Source organism: Microtus ochrogaster, linkage group LG1 (genome assembly GCF_000317375.1).
Source record: "Microtus ochrogaster isolate Prairie Vole_2 linkage group LG1, MicOch1.0, whole genome shotgun sequence".
Classification (NCBI taxonomy): Eukaryota; Metazoa; Chordata; class Mammalia; order Rodentia; family Cricetidae; genus Microtus; species Microtus ochrogaster.
The window spans coordinates 54026462-54041330 of NC_022027.1; the positions used below are offsets into that span (position 1 = coordinate 54026462).

At 42.2% G+C, this 14869-nt stretch overlaps 1 protein-coding gene across 1 annotated transcript in view; it reads right to left on the reverse strand.

The window, feature by feature from the left end:
* The window catches only part of LOC101979781 (estradiol 17-beta-dehydrogenase 11), a 34790-nt gene that overhangs the window by 14931 nt on the left and 4990 nt on the right, over positions 1-14869 (reverse strand). The window contains exons 3-4 of the mRNA XM_005359582.3: positions 8562-8693; positions 7289-7395 (exon numbers count right to left, since the gene is read on the reverse strand). Of these exons, the coding sequence (XP_005359639.1) occupies positions 7289-7395; positions 8562-8693 (239 nt within the window). The remainder of the gene's footprint in view (positions 1-7288; positions 7396-8561; positions 8694-14869) is intronic.

The following is a 14869-nucleotide window of genomic DNA, read 5'->3' on the forward strand; positions in this document are numbered from 1 at the left end:
CACGGTAGTTCCTACACACTGCATCCCAGGAGAGCCTCAGGCACAGGGCACACGGTAGTTCCTACACACTGCATCCCTAACCAGCTGGACTCGGTGAATGAAATGAGCAGGCAGGAGACTCATTTTTGAGATTGCTTTCATTATTGTTCTTTCCATAAAACCCAAAGTCACTGTGAATCTGCTTATTATTTAATCTAAAACGGTTGTGTTATTCAGTGGACAGGTCCTGGGTAGTCTTCCTTTGAGTCATGCCTTAACTTCCTCCGAGTCCTTCCTGCCCCTCCCTCATACCCATTATATAACACTTAAGTTTTCTAGGATAGAATGTTTCAGATTTGTAATGAAACACTGACTGTGCCTAATTTTTTGTATATACAATTTTTAAGAATTATCGACCCTGAAACGGTGTGTATGCACGTGTGTGCACGCATGCACTGTGTATATATTTGTGTAAAGGAAGATTTTGACATTGATGATTCTCGTTAATGCCCTTCACCTTATTTTTTGAGACAGGGTCTCTCACTGAACCTGAAGCTACACCAGCTGGCCGGCAAGCCCCAGAGATCCTCCTCTCCCTCTCTGCCTGGATGGTGCTGGGATGGAGGTGTGGGGGAAGTGGGGGTCTGAACTAAGTTCCTGTGTTTGTGTAGCCAGCCCTGCACTTTACTGTCTGAGCCATCCCCCAAGATCTTTTCCTGTTACGCTTTTACTGTAGTTTCCTCCGTGACAATATTGGTCACAAATGAATCTTCAGGGCCTGGCCTAGAACTGGCCTTTTAACAGTACTCAGGAAATATCTGTCAAATGGATCAGAAGTGCAAAGCAATTCTGACAAAAACATCTTAATTTGGAAATATTGTGAAACTACTCTAAAGAGACTTTATTTTTCCAGGTAGCTTTAAAACGAGTTTTATAGGGATAGTAAGTATATATTACTTTAAATTTTATATGAAAGCATATAATACATTATATTTCATATATAAAGGTATATAATTCAGTCATTTGTTGGTATCTTACATTACTAATTATAAAAACTGTCATAAGATACATGTAATATAAAGCCTGTTATCTCAAGCATATATTTCAGCGATATTAATTGCCAGATAGTTTTATGCTTTTAAATCTCTATGAATAAGAAATTAGATAAGGTTTCTACACATTCTTGTCAATTAAGCTATCCTCTGAAAAACAGAAAGCTGTAGAAAGTATTTTTTTTAAGCCTAGAAATATACTGAACTGTAAACAAAATATGTTGATGTCAATAACGAGGTACAAAGCTTCACTGCACTGAAGAACATAACACATAGCAGCAATGACACCTAAAATTAATCTGTGTAGGACAGGAGCTGCTCCCAGTGAATTTTAACCCTCACAACAATCCATGATATAGGTGTTTTTATGAATGTGGTTTACAGAAGCAGAAATCAAAGCTCGAGATGCAAACTGAGGAGGTAGAAGCACACTTGAAGTGGGAGCAAAATTGGCTGAGCGGCAGCTGGAGGTTAAGAGCCCTTACTGTTCTTGCAGAGAACTGGGGCTCCGTTCTCAGCACCCACACGGCTGCTCACAGTTGTCTGTAACTCCAGCTGCAAGGGAATCAACACCCTCTTCCAGCCTCCACAGGCACCGGGCTCACATGTGGTACACATACGAGCAGGCGGGCAAAATACTCATACACAAAATAAAAATAAAAAACCTTTTAAAAAGTAAACAATAAATCAGACCCGAATAGTCAACAACCTAAAGGTGATAGGCTCCTGACAAAATCAGCCAGTAAAGGACAACCCTCTGAACATCCACAACACACAGCAAGAGTGCTAAACTATAGTAGTGTGGGCAAGGGGCATCGCTTAGCGCAGAGTGCTGGCCTGGCACTTGGAAGGTACTGAGTCTGATCCTCAGCACTTCAGAGCAAAACAAAACTATCTGGGAAAAAAAAAAGAATCCTCTAAGAGCTAATAAAAGGTTTGTCCTATTAAAAAAAAAGACTAAAGGAAACTGAAAGAAAAATCATGAAATAAATTATCAACAGAGACGGATGTATAAACACGCTCATTTTGGTCATAAGTCATACAGTACACACACTAGCATCCTTCTCTAATGAATAATCGTCAAACAATGTGAAAACTCATATTTTCTGTTTGTCTTTCAACAGACTGGTGGACTTCTTCATAATTAATTGAGCCTAGCAACTTTTAAAATTCTGGATCTTTTTTTTTTAATTGAGATTAAAAAAATGTACCACAGCTTTCTGTTTTCCACAGCACAGGTTAAACTAGCCCTTTCTGAAAGGTAGTTTGACAGAGACATAAAAGTAATTAAAGTTGAATCAAATTCGTGGTTCCCTCCTCTTTGATTCGGCATCATGTCTAGGAGTTTACACGGAGGAAACATCAGTGGTGTGTCTAAACGTCAATGTGGGGTAAAGCTCGTGGAAGTGTGCAGTTGAGAAGAATTAAAACTGTCTGTGATGGGCAGAGTTTGGATCCCGTGATCTGGTCACACCTCAGTTATCAAGCAGCCAAATCTCTAGAACTGGATCTAGATTGGTCTAGACTCTGGACCTAAAACTCTTGCTTGAAGGCCCTGTGGGGAAGTGATGGTCTAAAGAAGTCAATTGACCTGCTGGTGGCAGATCCTCAAGAGGGAGGAGCCTGCCAGAGACTGACTCTCACTCCTCCTGGCTCTGGAGTTTTGTTATTTCTAGTAAGTGAGAGAATCCTGAGACAGTCTTAACAACAACGAATGACTGGGTCGTGCTGCACAAAGAATCAGGTCACAGGAACTGAAACTATGCCCGTGGGCTGGGCATGGTGGCGCACACCTCAATCCTAGCATTCTGGAGGCAGAGGCAGGCAGATCTCTGCGAGTTGGAGGCCAGTTCCACGATGACAGCCAGGGCTGTTACACAGAGAAATCCTGCCTCAAAAACAAACAAACAAACAAACAAACAAAAAACAAACAAAAAATCAAAACCAAACAAAAAAGAAAACAGTGCTGGCACACAATATGTATAATTTAATAATTTTCAATTAGGAATACAAGACTACATTGCAGTTATTTTTTGTAGTCTGTCTGTCTGTTTTGAGACAAAGTCTCCCATGCCCCACAGGTTGGCTCTGGGTCAGAGGCAGGGAAGAGTGAGCTAAGATCACAGGTATGCACTGGCTTAGGCTGTACACATGGATTACGGGGGAAATCCAAGGCAAGCGAGGTTGATTGGTACAGTGTTCTTTCATGGGCAGGTTAAACAGTTTCAGCACACAGTAGGGGAGCAGTCTTAACTGGCTTTAAGGCAGGTTGTTAACTCTGGCTTGAGGTCCTGCAAGAGTTCCAGACTCTGAGGATGTAAGAGAGGTTTTCAGAATGGTGTGTCATCAGAGAGTAGGTATGCACTTTAGGGTGAACCTCGGTACGAATATAGGAACCCTAGAAGGGAGTGGGCTACTCCCCACCCTGTGCGACATCACCTTCATTCCTCACTACAGTCGGAATTATTACTCCCGACTTACAATCATGTTCTAAGACCTTCAGTATTCACTACAGTCGGAATTATTACTCCCGACTTACAATCATGTTCTAAGCAGCATTTCATCGTAAGCCAATGCTCACATGCAGTTTTGCTGAGTGTTCCTACCCTGGCTATTTGTGTTGACAAAATATATTTTCAAGCTCACTGCTTTCTTTTAAAAATCAACTTTGGGCTGGGCGATGGTGGTGCACGCCTTTAATCCCAGCACTCGGGAGGCAGAGGCAGGCAGATCTCTGTGAGTTCGAGACCAGCCTGGTTTACAGAGCTAGTGCCAGGACAGGCTCCAAAGCCACAAAGAAACCCTGTCTCGAAAAACAAAAACAAACAAACAAAAAAAATCAACTTTGAAGTTGGGAGCAGGAAAGGAGTGCTGGGTATTAAACATGGGACAAACAGCTACTTTGGGGGCCTATTTACTATATCAGGATGGATGCTGGTCACCAGGTTCTCCCAGCATCCCTCAGCCCTTACCTGTTACAGGGTATGGCTGGCACATCCCATCTCCTACTCTAAACATTTCCAGCCCAGGCACTCGGTTGCCCTTCCCCCGACTGCCCTTCCCTATATATCCCATCATTTTGGCTATGCCAGTCTCTCGGCCCAGGCTGCCCCCTCCTGGTCAGCAGCCCCTCTCCCTTTACTTTCCCCTCCCATGGCTCAGGCCATGTCCACTCTGGGCTCTCCCAGATGTCTCTATGGGCTATGCTCTCCCACGTGTCTATACTGAACGTTCTCTTCCAATGTACCTAGGAACAGTCACATCCTTTCCTGTTTTATTTTATTTCTTTTTCATTCAAGAAGGGTGGTGGATCAGGGAGAAGTTAGAGGGAGAAATGGGAGGCTGTGAATATGATAAACATACAAGGCATGAAATTCCCAAAGACTTAATAAAATATTATATTAAAAATCAAGGTACCATTAAAAAACCCACTTGACAAACATCAAACATCATCTTAGGAAGGCTTTGTCTTCCTCACTATGACGTCAGTGCTGTCACTGTGCCCTTTCACGTTACTCGCTGGAACTGTTCCGCTATCGCTCCTTCAGCGTGATTCCCTTTCTCCTCAAAGAGCCGGTCAGAGACTCCCCGTGCTGTGACACCCACTACAGTGACAGGCGAGGGCTCGGCTATAGGGAAAACAGTCAGCAATTCTGTTTTCCCTGCGCTTCACCCCACAAAGGGCAGCTGGAGAACACAGAACCGGTTTCTGGGGCCGTATTCTGGGAGCCGACAGGTGGGGCCCTGTTGTTTTTGGTGAGTACAGGGAAGTGGAATTGAAATTCCAGCAGCTGCCCTCCAGTTACTAAGCCGTCCCCGGATCCCAGAATCTGCGTTCTAGGATTTACATCAGATACGGTTATCAAACTGCTTCACGGATAAGGAAAACCCAGCACAGGGAAGGCGAGCAAGTTCGCCTACATCATTATCCCATAAGAATCCCGTCTTAGCAACACCCCAGATGTTCATGATGGTAGAACAGGCAGACAGGTTGCTGTAGAGTCACATGATATAAAACTACGTATGATCAAACAATAGCCACAAATGACATAATGGGCACATCTCACAAACATGGTGAGATTCCACGCACATAAAAATCAAAAGTGGGCAAATGTAACCTGTGCTGTTATGATGGTAACTAGGGGGCACTAAGAGGCCCCAGGTGTGATGGCTTTTTTATGACTGCTTTTTAAATAGATGATCTACTCTGAAGCAATCATTTTTCATTATTATAAATGTGTATTAGTGATGTGGGATTTCCCTCTGTACCATTAATTAACAAAGAAACTGCTTTGGACCTATAGCAAGGCAGAACTTAGGTAGGCAGGAGAAGCTAGGCTGAATGCTGGGAGAAAGAAGGGCAGAATCAGAGATGCCATGTAGCCCTGCCGGAGACAGACACCAGAACATTAACCGGTAAACCACAGTCACGTGGCGATAGACAGATTAATAGAAATGGGTTAAATTAATATGTAAGAGTTAGCCAATAGGAAGCTAGAGCTAATGGGCCAAGAAATGCTTTAATTAATATAGTTTCTGTGTGATTATTTTGGGTCTAAGATAGCCAGGCAGTCAGGAATCAACAAGAAGCCTCCTTACTACAGACTGGCACCCAACATGGGGCTCAAACCCACGACCCCGAGATTAAGAGTCTCATGCTCTACCCACTGAGTATTGTAAAGCTTTTAGAAAAGGCAGTGTCAGGGGCAGGATGTGGCTCAGTGCAGAGTGCTCACCCGGAGTGCATAGGGCCCTGGTGTGATCCAGCACTGCACAGACAGAGTGCTCACCCGGAGTGCATAGGGCCCTGGTGTGATCCAGCACTGCACAGACAGAGTGCTGACCTGGCACACACAGGTTCCTGGGTGTGATCCAGTATTGCACAGATATTCACCCGGCAAGAACAGGGCCCTGAGTGTGACTCAGCACTGCACAGAGTGTTCACCTGGCAAGTACAAGGCCCTGGGTGTGATCTAGCAATGAAGAGACTAGGCACACTGACTGGCACACACCTGTAAGCCCTGGACTCAAGAGGTAAAAACAAGAATAGGACTTCAAGATCATCTCTGGCTTGGCTGCATGAGACCCTGTCTCAAAACAAAACAAAATACACACAAACACACACACACTCAAAGAGGGAGGAAGGGAAGGAGAAAGGAGAGAAAGAGAGGAAGAGAGAGAAAAAGGACAGAGGAAGAAGGAAAAAGAAAGTAGTGTGTTCACTTAGGACACAGGCTCAGCCGATCACTTGTTACCAACATCTGATGACGTGGTTTTCTGGTAGAGGTCTTCAGTATCTGTGAAAACTTCAGCCCCGAGCAGACACTCAGTGGAACTGAACCAGTGCTGCAGATATTCCTTTACACTGTGTGAAGATGAGTCACCGTGATTGGTTTAATAGAGAGCTGAATGGCCAATAGCCAGGCAGGAAGAGGTTAGGTGGGATTTGTGAAGACAGGGAGGACTCAGAGAGGAAGAGAGATTAGGTCACCAGGCGGAGGCAGAGGAAGCAGGACGTGCAGGAGGAGAGGTAAGCTCCGTGAGCCACGTGTGGCGGTACAGAGACAGACTGAGTACAACCAGTGAAGACCGTGATTGGCTTCACGAAGATGACAGCCGAGACGCTGGTGGGGGTTCTGCGAGGCTCAGGAACCACAGAGCGTTAGCTCAGATAGAGGATACCCACTGTGCTGTGGTCACAGCTATCGGAGACAGACGAAACCCTCGTCAATTTTAAACGGTCATTCCTCTTTGTAAGTTATTTTACAGCCATCTTCAAGGCGCAAAATCATTATTCTTTTGTTTCCTTATTGTTAGAAGGCACGGAAAATGTTTTCAGTGACTGTCTTATAATTGTGTCAATTACTCCAGAGACCTATAGAACTGAAAAGTTGTTGAGGCGAACTGAAAAGGGGCTTAACAGTTGATGATACTGTTAATCTCAAGGCTTTGCGTAGCTCTTCCTCTTTGAGCAACTTCAAGTCTGTTGTCATGATGAAGACAGTCCTCATTCAATAGGGAAAGAAAAATTAAGTGCCTACACTCTAAAATTCCATTGAATGTGTCTGTACACGTAGCTATCGATGTGTGTAAGTATACATACATACATAAGTATACATAGGTAGGTGGGGAACTTGTTTTTATATAAGATACGTGTAAATCTTATATAAAAGTTTCCAAGGATATAACCAAAATAATAAGACATAAAAGCATACAAGTTAAGCATAGGAGTCAGTAGAAGAAAAGTAGTCACATACCAGTAAGCCAGCAAGAAGGGAACCACTGTGTGCCCGGCTGCTGATGCCACGGTGACAATATGGCCATGATTATTCTTCATCATGTCGGGAAGAAATGCCTTTGTGGTCTAGAAACAATTTTTAATTACAAAACCATGTATTATTTATGATTCACAGGTTCATGGAGACTACCTTGAAACAATGATAAGCTATCCAAACATCGTTCCTGATATAAATGAAAACACCTGACCTGCCAAGCTCAGCCTTGGCCTGGACAAATGGCCAGGGCGCCACAGCGGGATCATTACAACGGACGCTGAAAGCGTTGAGAACCCATCTCGTTTAAACTGTTCACTGCTTCTATCCCTAGCCTTTTACCCCTCGGCACTGATGTCTTCAATCATCTCATACACTGAATAGGAGTGATACACTGGAGTGCAAGAAGGGTTAATGTTTCATATTGATTTGCTAGACAATAATTTGATCATGATCTCAAAAACCACAAAGAGCAATCTTCCAGTGGTTCCTAAATGCTTATTGAGTACCCACTGTATGCATGCTGGGGATACAGAAGCAAATGAGATAACACACTGTATTTTATCAAATGTAAACACAGGAAGACAGGCATCTACGGCTTGGGAAAAGCAGGGTAACCAGTACACTGCAGCTTCTTGAACTCTTATCAGCCCAAGCTCACATCCAAGAAAATATCAAGGGTTTCTTTATAAACTAGCTGTTTGGGAGCTATTTGAAGTCTTCAGAAGCCCACACTAGAGTCCTTGAACAGTGAGTTCCACTATAAAGTCTGCAGCTTTCGAGGCCAGGAAACAATATGGAGCCTGAGTCTCACAAGAGTTTGAAAGCACACGACACTCTCCCTTGTTACAGGATCATAGACGATGACTTGGGTGGACTCTTTGTCCTTTCCATATGTCTATTCTATCACAGAGATATGTGATTCTAAATATAGTTTAGAATCAAAACCGACGGGCAAGGCATGATAATGTATGCCTGCAAACTCAACACTTTGAAGTCAGAGGCAGGAGGATCAGGAGTTCAAAGCTAGCCTCAGCTCTATATTAAGTTTATGGCAAGCCTGTGCTACCTGCGACCTTGATACTAAAAAGCCAGAAGAATCAAAAACACACACAACACCAGAAACTTACAAGGACATACTTCATCATTAATTTTGGAAGGTACAACTGTTAGTAAAAATGCAGTCATGTCATTAAACGTGAACTCTTAATCTTTGGGTCTTCAAAAGGAAGTATTTTGTAAAAGAAATCGCACTCACCCAAAAGTGTGCAAGCACATTGACTTCAAAAGTCTTTTCGATTTGAGCATCTTGCGTAGCAAACAGATCTGAAGTGTAGACAACGCCAGCATTATTTACCAGGATGCTAACATTCCCAACTTCTTCCTTTACCTTAAATATCAAAAAGAAAACTATATTCACTAAGTGGTTTGACTGCAAATTTGCATATATACTGACTATTAAAAGAACATACATTTTTTATCTACTAGGCATGGGGAAAAAAGCAGTTATTTTGTTACCTGTATGCCAATATGGGGTAAAAGGTCCTTTTTATTTTACCTACTTATGTGCAAAGCAACTCTGCTTACAATTCTTTTACAATTTAGTCTATTGACTTTGCTCTTATTGATTATGGCTAAAGAGATATTTGGATAAATAACATTGCTTTTTAAACACTTCTTCTAAAGGTAAGCAGAAATCAGTTAAATTTATTAGCAGATTCTAGGACAGGTTATAGGAAATTCTGTAAACCTGGCTACACTATTGAGATAGTCACATCTATTTCCTTATTGTCATGATGATTTTGCTCTGTTTCTCACCAACCATTCTCTACTGGGTGGCAAAAGGCGGAGGAGTATAAAGTAGGGGGGTCTTTGGTCAGTCTTGAGTCGAGTTGTGTCTCTGCCACTCTCTGGACTTTAAACAAGTGATTCAAATTTTCCATTGCTGCTCTTAGAATAGAGTTAAGAATATAGCGTTACTGTGGGAATAACGGAACAACATGTAAATGAGCTATCTGGTACAATTTATAAAGTGCTATTACTATTATTATATCATCAATACACATCTATTTATACCTATACCCAAGGGATGTGTTATAGGCTCTTTTCTTGATTTTTTTTGGTATCTGAGTAGGTCTTGATATGGAAATATATATGAGGTAGATAAGATAAATGTAATAAATAGTTGGACATAGCAGTATACATCTTTAATTCCAGAACTCCGAAGGCAGATACAGGCAGATCGCTGTGAGTTGGAGTATTATATGATATACATAGAGAGTTCTAAGCCATCCAGGGCTGCATAGCGAGGTCCTGTCTCTAAACAAACAAAAATAAAAGCACAAATAAAAAGTTACAAGCATGTTTTCTACCATGTAAGTGTTTCCCCTGGATAATTAGCTCCTCTCTTTGGTATTAGTTAAGAAAGAAGAACATTTGAGAAACTAAAGTGATTATATGGGGGGGGGGCTTCCATAAGCCACAAAAGCCAAATTTTCAAAGGTTATTGGAGCTATGGGTAAAATGATTTCTGTTGAGGAAGTATGAGCATGATCACAGGGCTGGCTGCCCAGGGCCGCACGAGGCATCGTTTGAGCGGTGAAAGCTGCCCTATTCAGGAAGTAGGAACTTCTGGTGATTTTTCCAAGTGACCACTGCATTTCCAGGGTTCTACTGTAATCAGTAACAGCAACCCTAAATAAAAGCTCACAAACATTGATGTTTAAGCTCCTTTTCATAACAGATGCGCCAGAGCTCCCAGGTCTAGCAGAGCAAGGACATCGTACCAGAACTTTTGTTTTGTGTGCATAGTTAGCTCACTGACTGCGTGGACCCCAGAGTCAGACCCTGTTACACCCTGGGTTCCACATAACAGCTGGCTTCTTCTCACAAAGTTGCCATTACTTGTGGCAGTGCTGTGGTAAGGCTGGGGCACTGAAAAGCAGCAAACTGCCTATTGGAAGCCTTTGCTGTGTGTGCATTTAGGATGGGTTCATTCTTCTTTGTAGTTAGTGTTCACGATAATGCTCAAGGCAATGACTGTTGTTTGTCCATTTTTTAAAGATAAGAAGCAGGAACCAATAGAATGGTTTAGGTCATTAAAGGGTGAAAGCCAGACTCTTCCAGATCTCCACAAAAAACCTCACACAGAAAGGCTACCAGAAAAAAGGGATGAATTTCTAGATTCAGCCAAATTCAACCAAGAAGTCAACAACCTACACAGATCTGTAACAAATGAGGAGATTGAAACAGTAATAAAAAGCCTTTCAGCTAAAAGTCAAAGTACAAACGCCAAACAAAACAAAACAGCGCAGGGACCAGATGCATTCACAGCAGAACTCTACCAGACTTTCAAAGAAGATCAACAGCTAACCCTTCTTAAACTATTCAAAGAATAAAAACATTAAAGAGCACACCCAAGCTCTTTCTATGTAATCAATATCACCTGAATACCCAAATCAGGAAAAGACACAGAAGAAAAAAGAAAAAAAGGAAAGAAAACTATAGCCAACCAACATCCCTGATGAACATAGACTCAAAAAAATGTTCAATAAAGCAAATAGAATAGATCAAAAATAGAATATAATAGAATACATCAAAAAGAATACCTACCATGATCTACCATCAAATAGAATATATCAAAAAGATTATCTACCATGACTAAGTTGACTATATCCCTGAAACGTAAATACTTCAATAAATATAGTAAATCACATAAATTGACAACAACAAACACCATGTGGTCATCTCAATATATGTAGAAACAAGCCTTTGACAAGAGACAATATGCCATCATGATGAAAGTCCTGGAGAATGTAGGGCTAAAGGGATCATACCTCAGCATAGTAAAAGCTATCCATGAGAGACCCAAGCCAATGCCATCATAAATGGGGAAAAGCTGAAAGCAATACTAGTGAAGTCAGAATGAGAGAGGGGTGTCTCCTATTCTGATTCCTTCTCAATATTGCGCTTGAAGTGCTAGCTGGAGCAATAAGGCAAGAGAAGGAAATTAAATGGATACAAATAGGGAAAGAAGCCACACTATCCCTATCTGCAGGTGACATGATACTATGCATTACAGATCCCAAAAATTCTACCATAAAACTTCTATAAATGATAAATTTATCAATGTGCCAGGACACTGACTCAATTTGAACAAATCAATAGCCTTTCTATACCCTAACAACAAACATAAAAAGAAGAGCGCATGGACACATTCCCATTCATAATGCCCGCAAAGAAAATAAAATATCTATGATTAAACTTAACCAAGGAAGTGAAGAATCTCTCCAGTGAAAGCTTTACACCACTGACGAAAGAGATAGAAAAGACACTAGATCATGGAAAGACATCCCATGATCATGGATTGCTAGAATTAATAATATAAAATGACCCTTCGGGCTCGAGAGACGGCTCAGAGGTTAAGAGCACTGGCTGCTCTTCCAAAGGACCCAGGTTCAACTCCCAGCATCCACATGGCAGCTCATAACTGCCTGTAACTCCAGTTTCAGAGGATCTGACACCTTCACGCAGACATACATACAGGCAAAACCCCAATGTACACTAAATGAGTATATAAAAAAAGAAAGAAAATGACCCTTCTAGCAAAAGCTATTTATAGATTCAATACAATTCCAATCAAATTCCCCATCCCAATCTTCATAGGGATAAACAACCTATCCTAAAATTCATATGGAACCACAAAAGGCTCCCGATAGCCCAAATCATCGGGAACAAAAAGAACAATGCTGGAAGAATTACCAGTCCAAATCTCAGGATCTATTACAGGGCTATAGTAATAAAAACAATCCAGTACCGGTCCAGAAGCAGACGCCAGACTAACCAAATAAAATCTAAGGCCTAAGCATGAGCACACACACCTTCAGCCATGTAATAGTCAGCAAAGATGCCAAAACAAAAGCTGGCTAAAAGAAATCATCTTCACGCTGGGCGGTGGTGGCGCACGCCTTTAATCCCAGCACTCGGGAGGCAGAGACAGGCGGATCTCTGTGAGTTCGAGACCAGCCTGGTCTACAAGAGCTAGTTCCAGGACAGGCTCCAAAACCACAGAGAAACCCTGTCTCGAAAAACCAAAAAAAAAAAAAAAAAAAGAAATCATCTTCACTAGCTGTGCTGGGAAAACTGAATTCCACATGCAGAAGAATGAAATTAAACCTGTATCTATCACCCTGCACAGAAACTAACTCCATATGGACAAAGACCTAAACCTGGAACACTGAAACTGCCAACAAACAAACAAACAAACATGATTTTCTGAATAGAACTCCATTTGCTCAAGAACAAGCAGCACTTCATAAAACTAAAAAGCTTTTTGCCTAATTAAAGAAAAAATTAACTAAGTAAGACGAAGTCTACAGACTGAAAGAGAGCCTTTGCCGGTTACACATCTGACAGAGGATTAATATGCAAATTATATAAAGAACTAAAAATAAATTCAAAAACAAAACAAAGAATCAAGAAGAAAAATTGGCTTAGCCACAGTTGTTGTGAAGAGACACCATGACCACAGCAACTCTTATAAAGGAAAACATTTAATTGGGGTCTTTCTTACAATTTCATAGGTTTGGTCCATTATCATGGGAGCACGGCAGCACATTGGTGCTGGGCCAGTAGCTGAGAACTACATCCTAATCCACAGGCAGAGAGAGAGAGAGAGGTGGGGGGGAATTCACAAAAAGTAAAAAATAAATCTGCCAAATGACCCAGGATTGTGTGATATTTTGATCGCATTCTGACAACAAAATCTGCTTTGAGTTAGAGGCCAGAGCTAGCCACTAACTGACCAAAATTAACCATAGAGGTCTTTGGAGGACTGAGGACAGATAGGAGACAGGAAATAGTAAAATGGGGCTGAGAGAGGATCTCAGTCCTTTATATTGAGGTACGGAAGAGAAAGGAGGTGACTGGTGGCTTCTTTGCTTCTCTGATCATTCAGGCTTAATTTTTTTTATTGATAAAGAATAATTAGATAAACGCTTCAATCCAGCCATACCACTTCTTGGCACATTCTCAAAGGACTTGACATCTCCTCCACAGGTGCTTGTTCAGCCATGTTCATTGGTGTTCTATTCACGGTAGCTAGGAAATAGAACTAACCGGCCACTGTATAATGAAAGTGTCATAAATATACACCCTGGACTACTATTCTGCTGTGAAAAAAAATGAAATCATGAGACTTGCAGGCAAATGGATGGAACTAGAAAAGATCATATTGAGTGTTGATTGTTCTTTCTCATTTGGCTCCCAGCTCCAATCTGCAGCTTGAGAGCATACCCTGTAGTAACCGCAGAAACCAGAAAAGGACAACGGGCAACTGCCAGGGTAGGGGTGCTGGGAATCAGTCAGGAAGGGAGGAACAGGATATAATTGATCTGATAGAGAATCGGGAAGGGGGGGCTCAAATTCGAAAGGGTAGATAAATACCTAGGAAAGAGGCTAAAGTAACAGTAAGGATGTCTGAAAACATCACAAGGAATCATATTTTCAACTATTCACTTCAAACAAAAAAGTCAGAAGCTGTGGCTCACACCTTTAATTCCAGCACTCAGGAGGCAGAGGCATGTGGATTCTTGTGAGTTCAAGACCAGCCTGGTCTACAAAGTGAGTTCCAGGGCAGTCAGGGTTACACAGAGAAACCCGGTCTTGAGAAACTAAACCAAACGAAAACAAAACAGCCCCCCCCCAAAAAAAAATCCATCAAAAACCCAAGAAAACAGGCTGAGCAAGTCATATGAGCAAGGCAGTAAGCAACAACCCTCCATGGCCTCTGACTCAGTTCTGCCTCCAGGTTCCTGTTGTGAGTGAGTTCCTGTCCAGACTGCTTTTGATGATGAACTGTTCCATGGAGCTGTGAGTGAAACAGACCCTTTCCTCCCCAAGCTGTTTTTGGTCATGGCTTCTCATCATAGCATTAGTGACCCTAACTAAGATGGTAACCAACACCTCTCTAATTGAACTAAAGGCCTGCTCAGCAAGAGGGAAGTCATGCCTTGTACTGGAAACAGTCAATGACCCAGGGGTAGTGAAATCACGCATCTTAGAGGAGAAGCTAACACCACCACTTTACTTGACCAGCACAACCCCTTTACCACCTTCAAAATACTTGTCCTTACATCTACAGGTAAGTGTCGTTCTCAACCCTCATACAGAAACCCACAACTGGTCAAAATGCAAAATGGGAGAGCCTTGTCATAAGAGACACATCTACAAAACCATCCTACAGCTAAGAGTCAGGGCACCCTGTGGGAGAGGGGGCAGAAGGATCGCAAGGGTCAGAGGATCTGTGAGTTGCTGTGGGGTTGTGTCTCCTCAGAAGCCACACACATAGCATCTCAACAATGTGACTGCCCAAACATGAGCTGAACAAGGGCACTAGCTGTACACATGCCAAGGTGGGTGGGGGAAAGACCACAAGACCTCAGCCCTGCAGAAAGGACACTCTAGACAGCGTAGGAATGCTGAGAATGAGAGACGTGGTCTTCCCCAGGGAAGAGCACACCAACTGGTTATCCAACAGCAAATGATCAGCCTTGAAAACAGACAGGC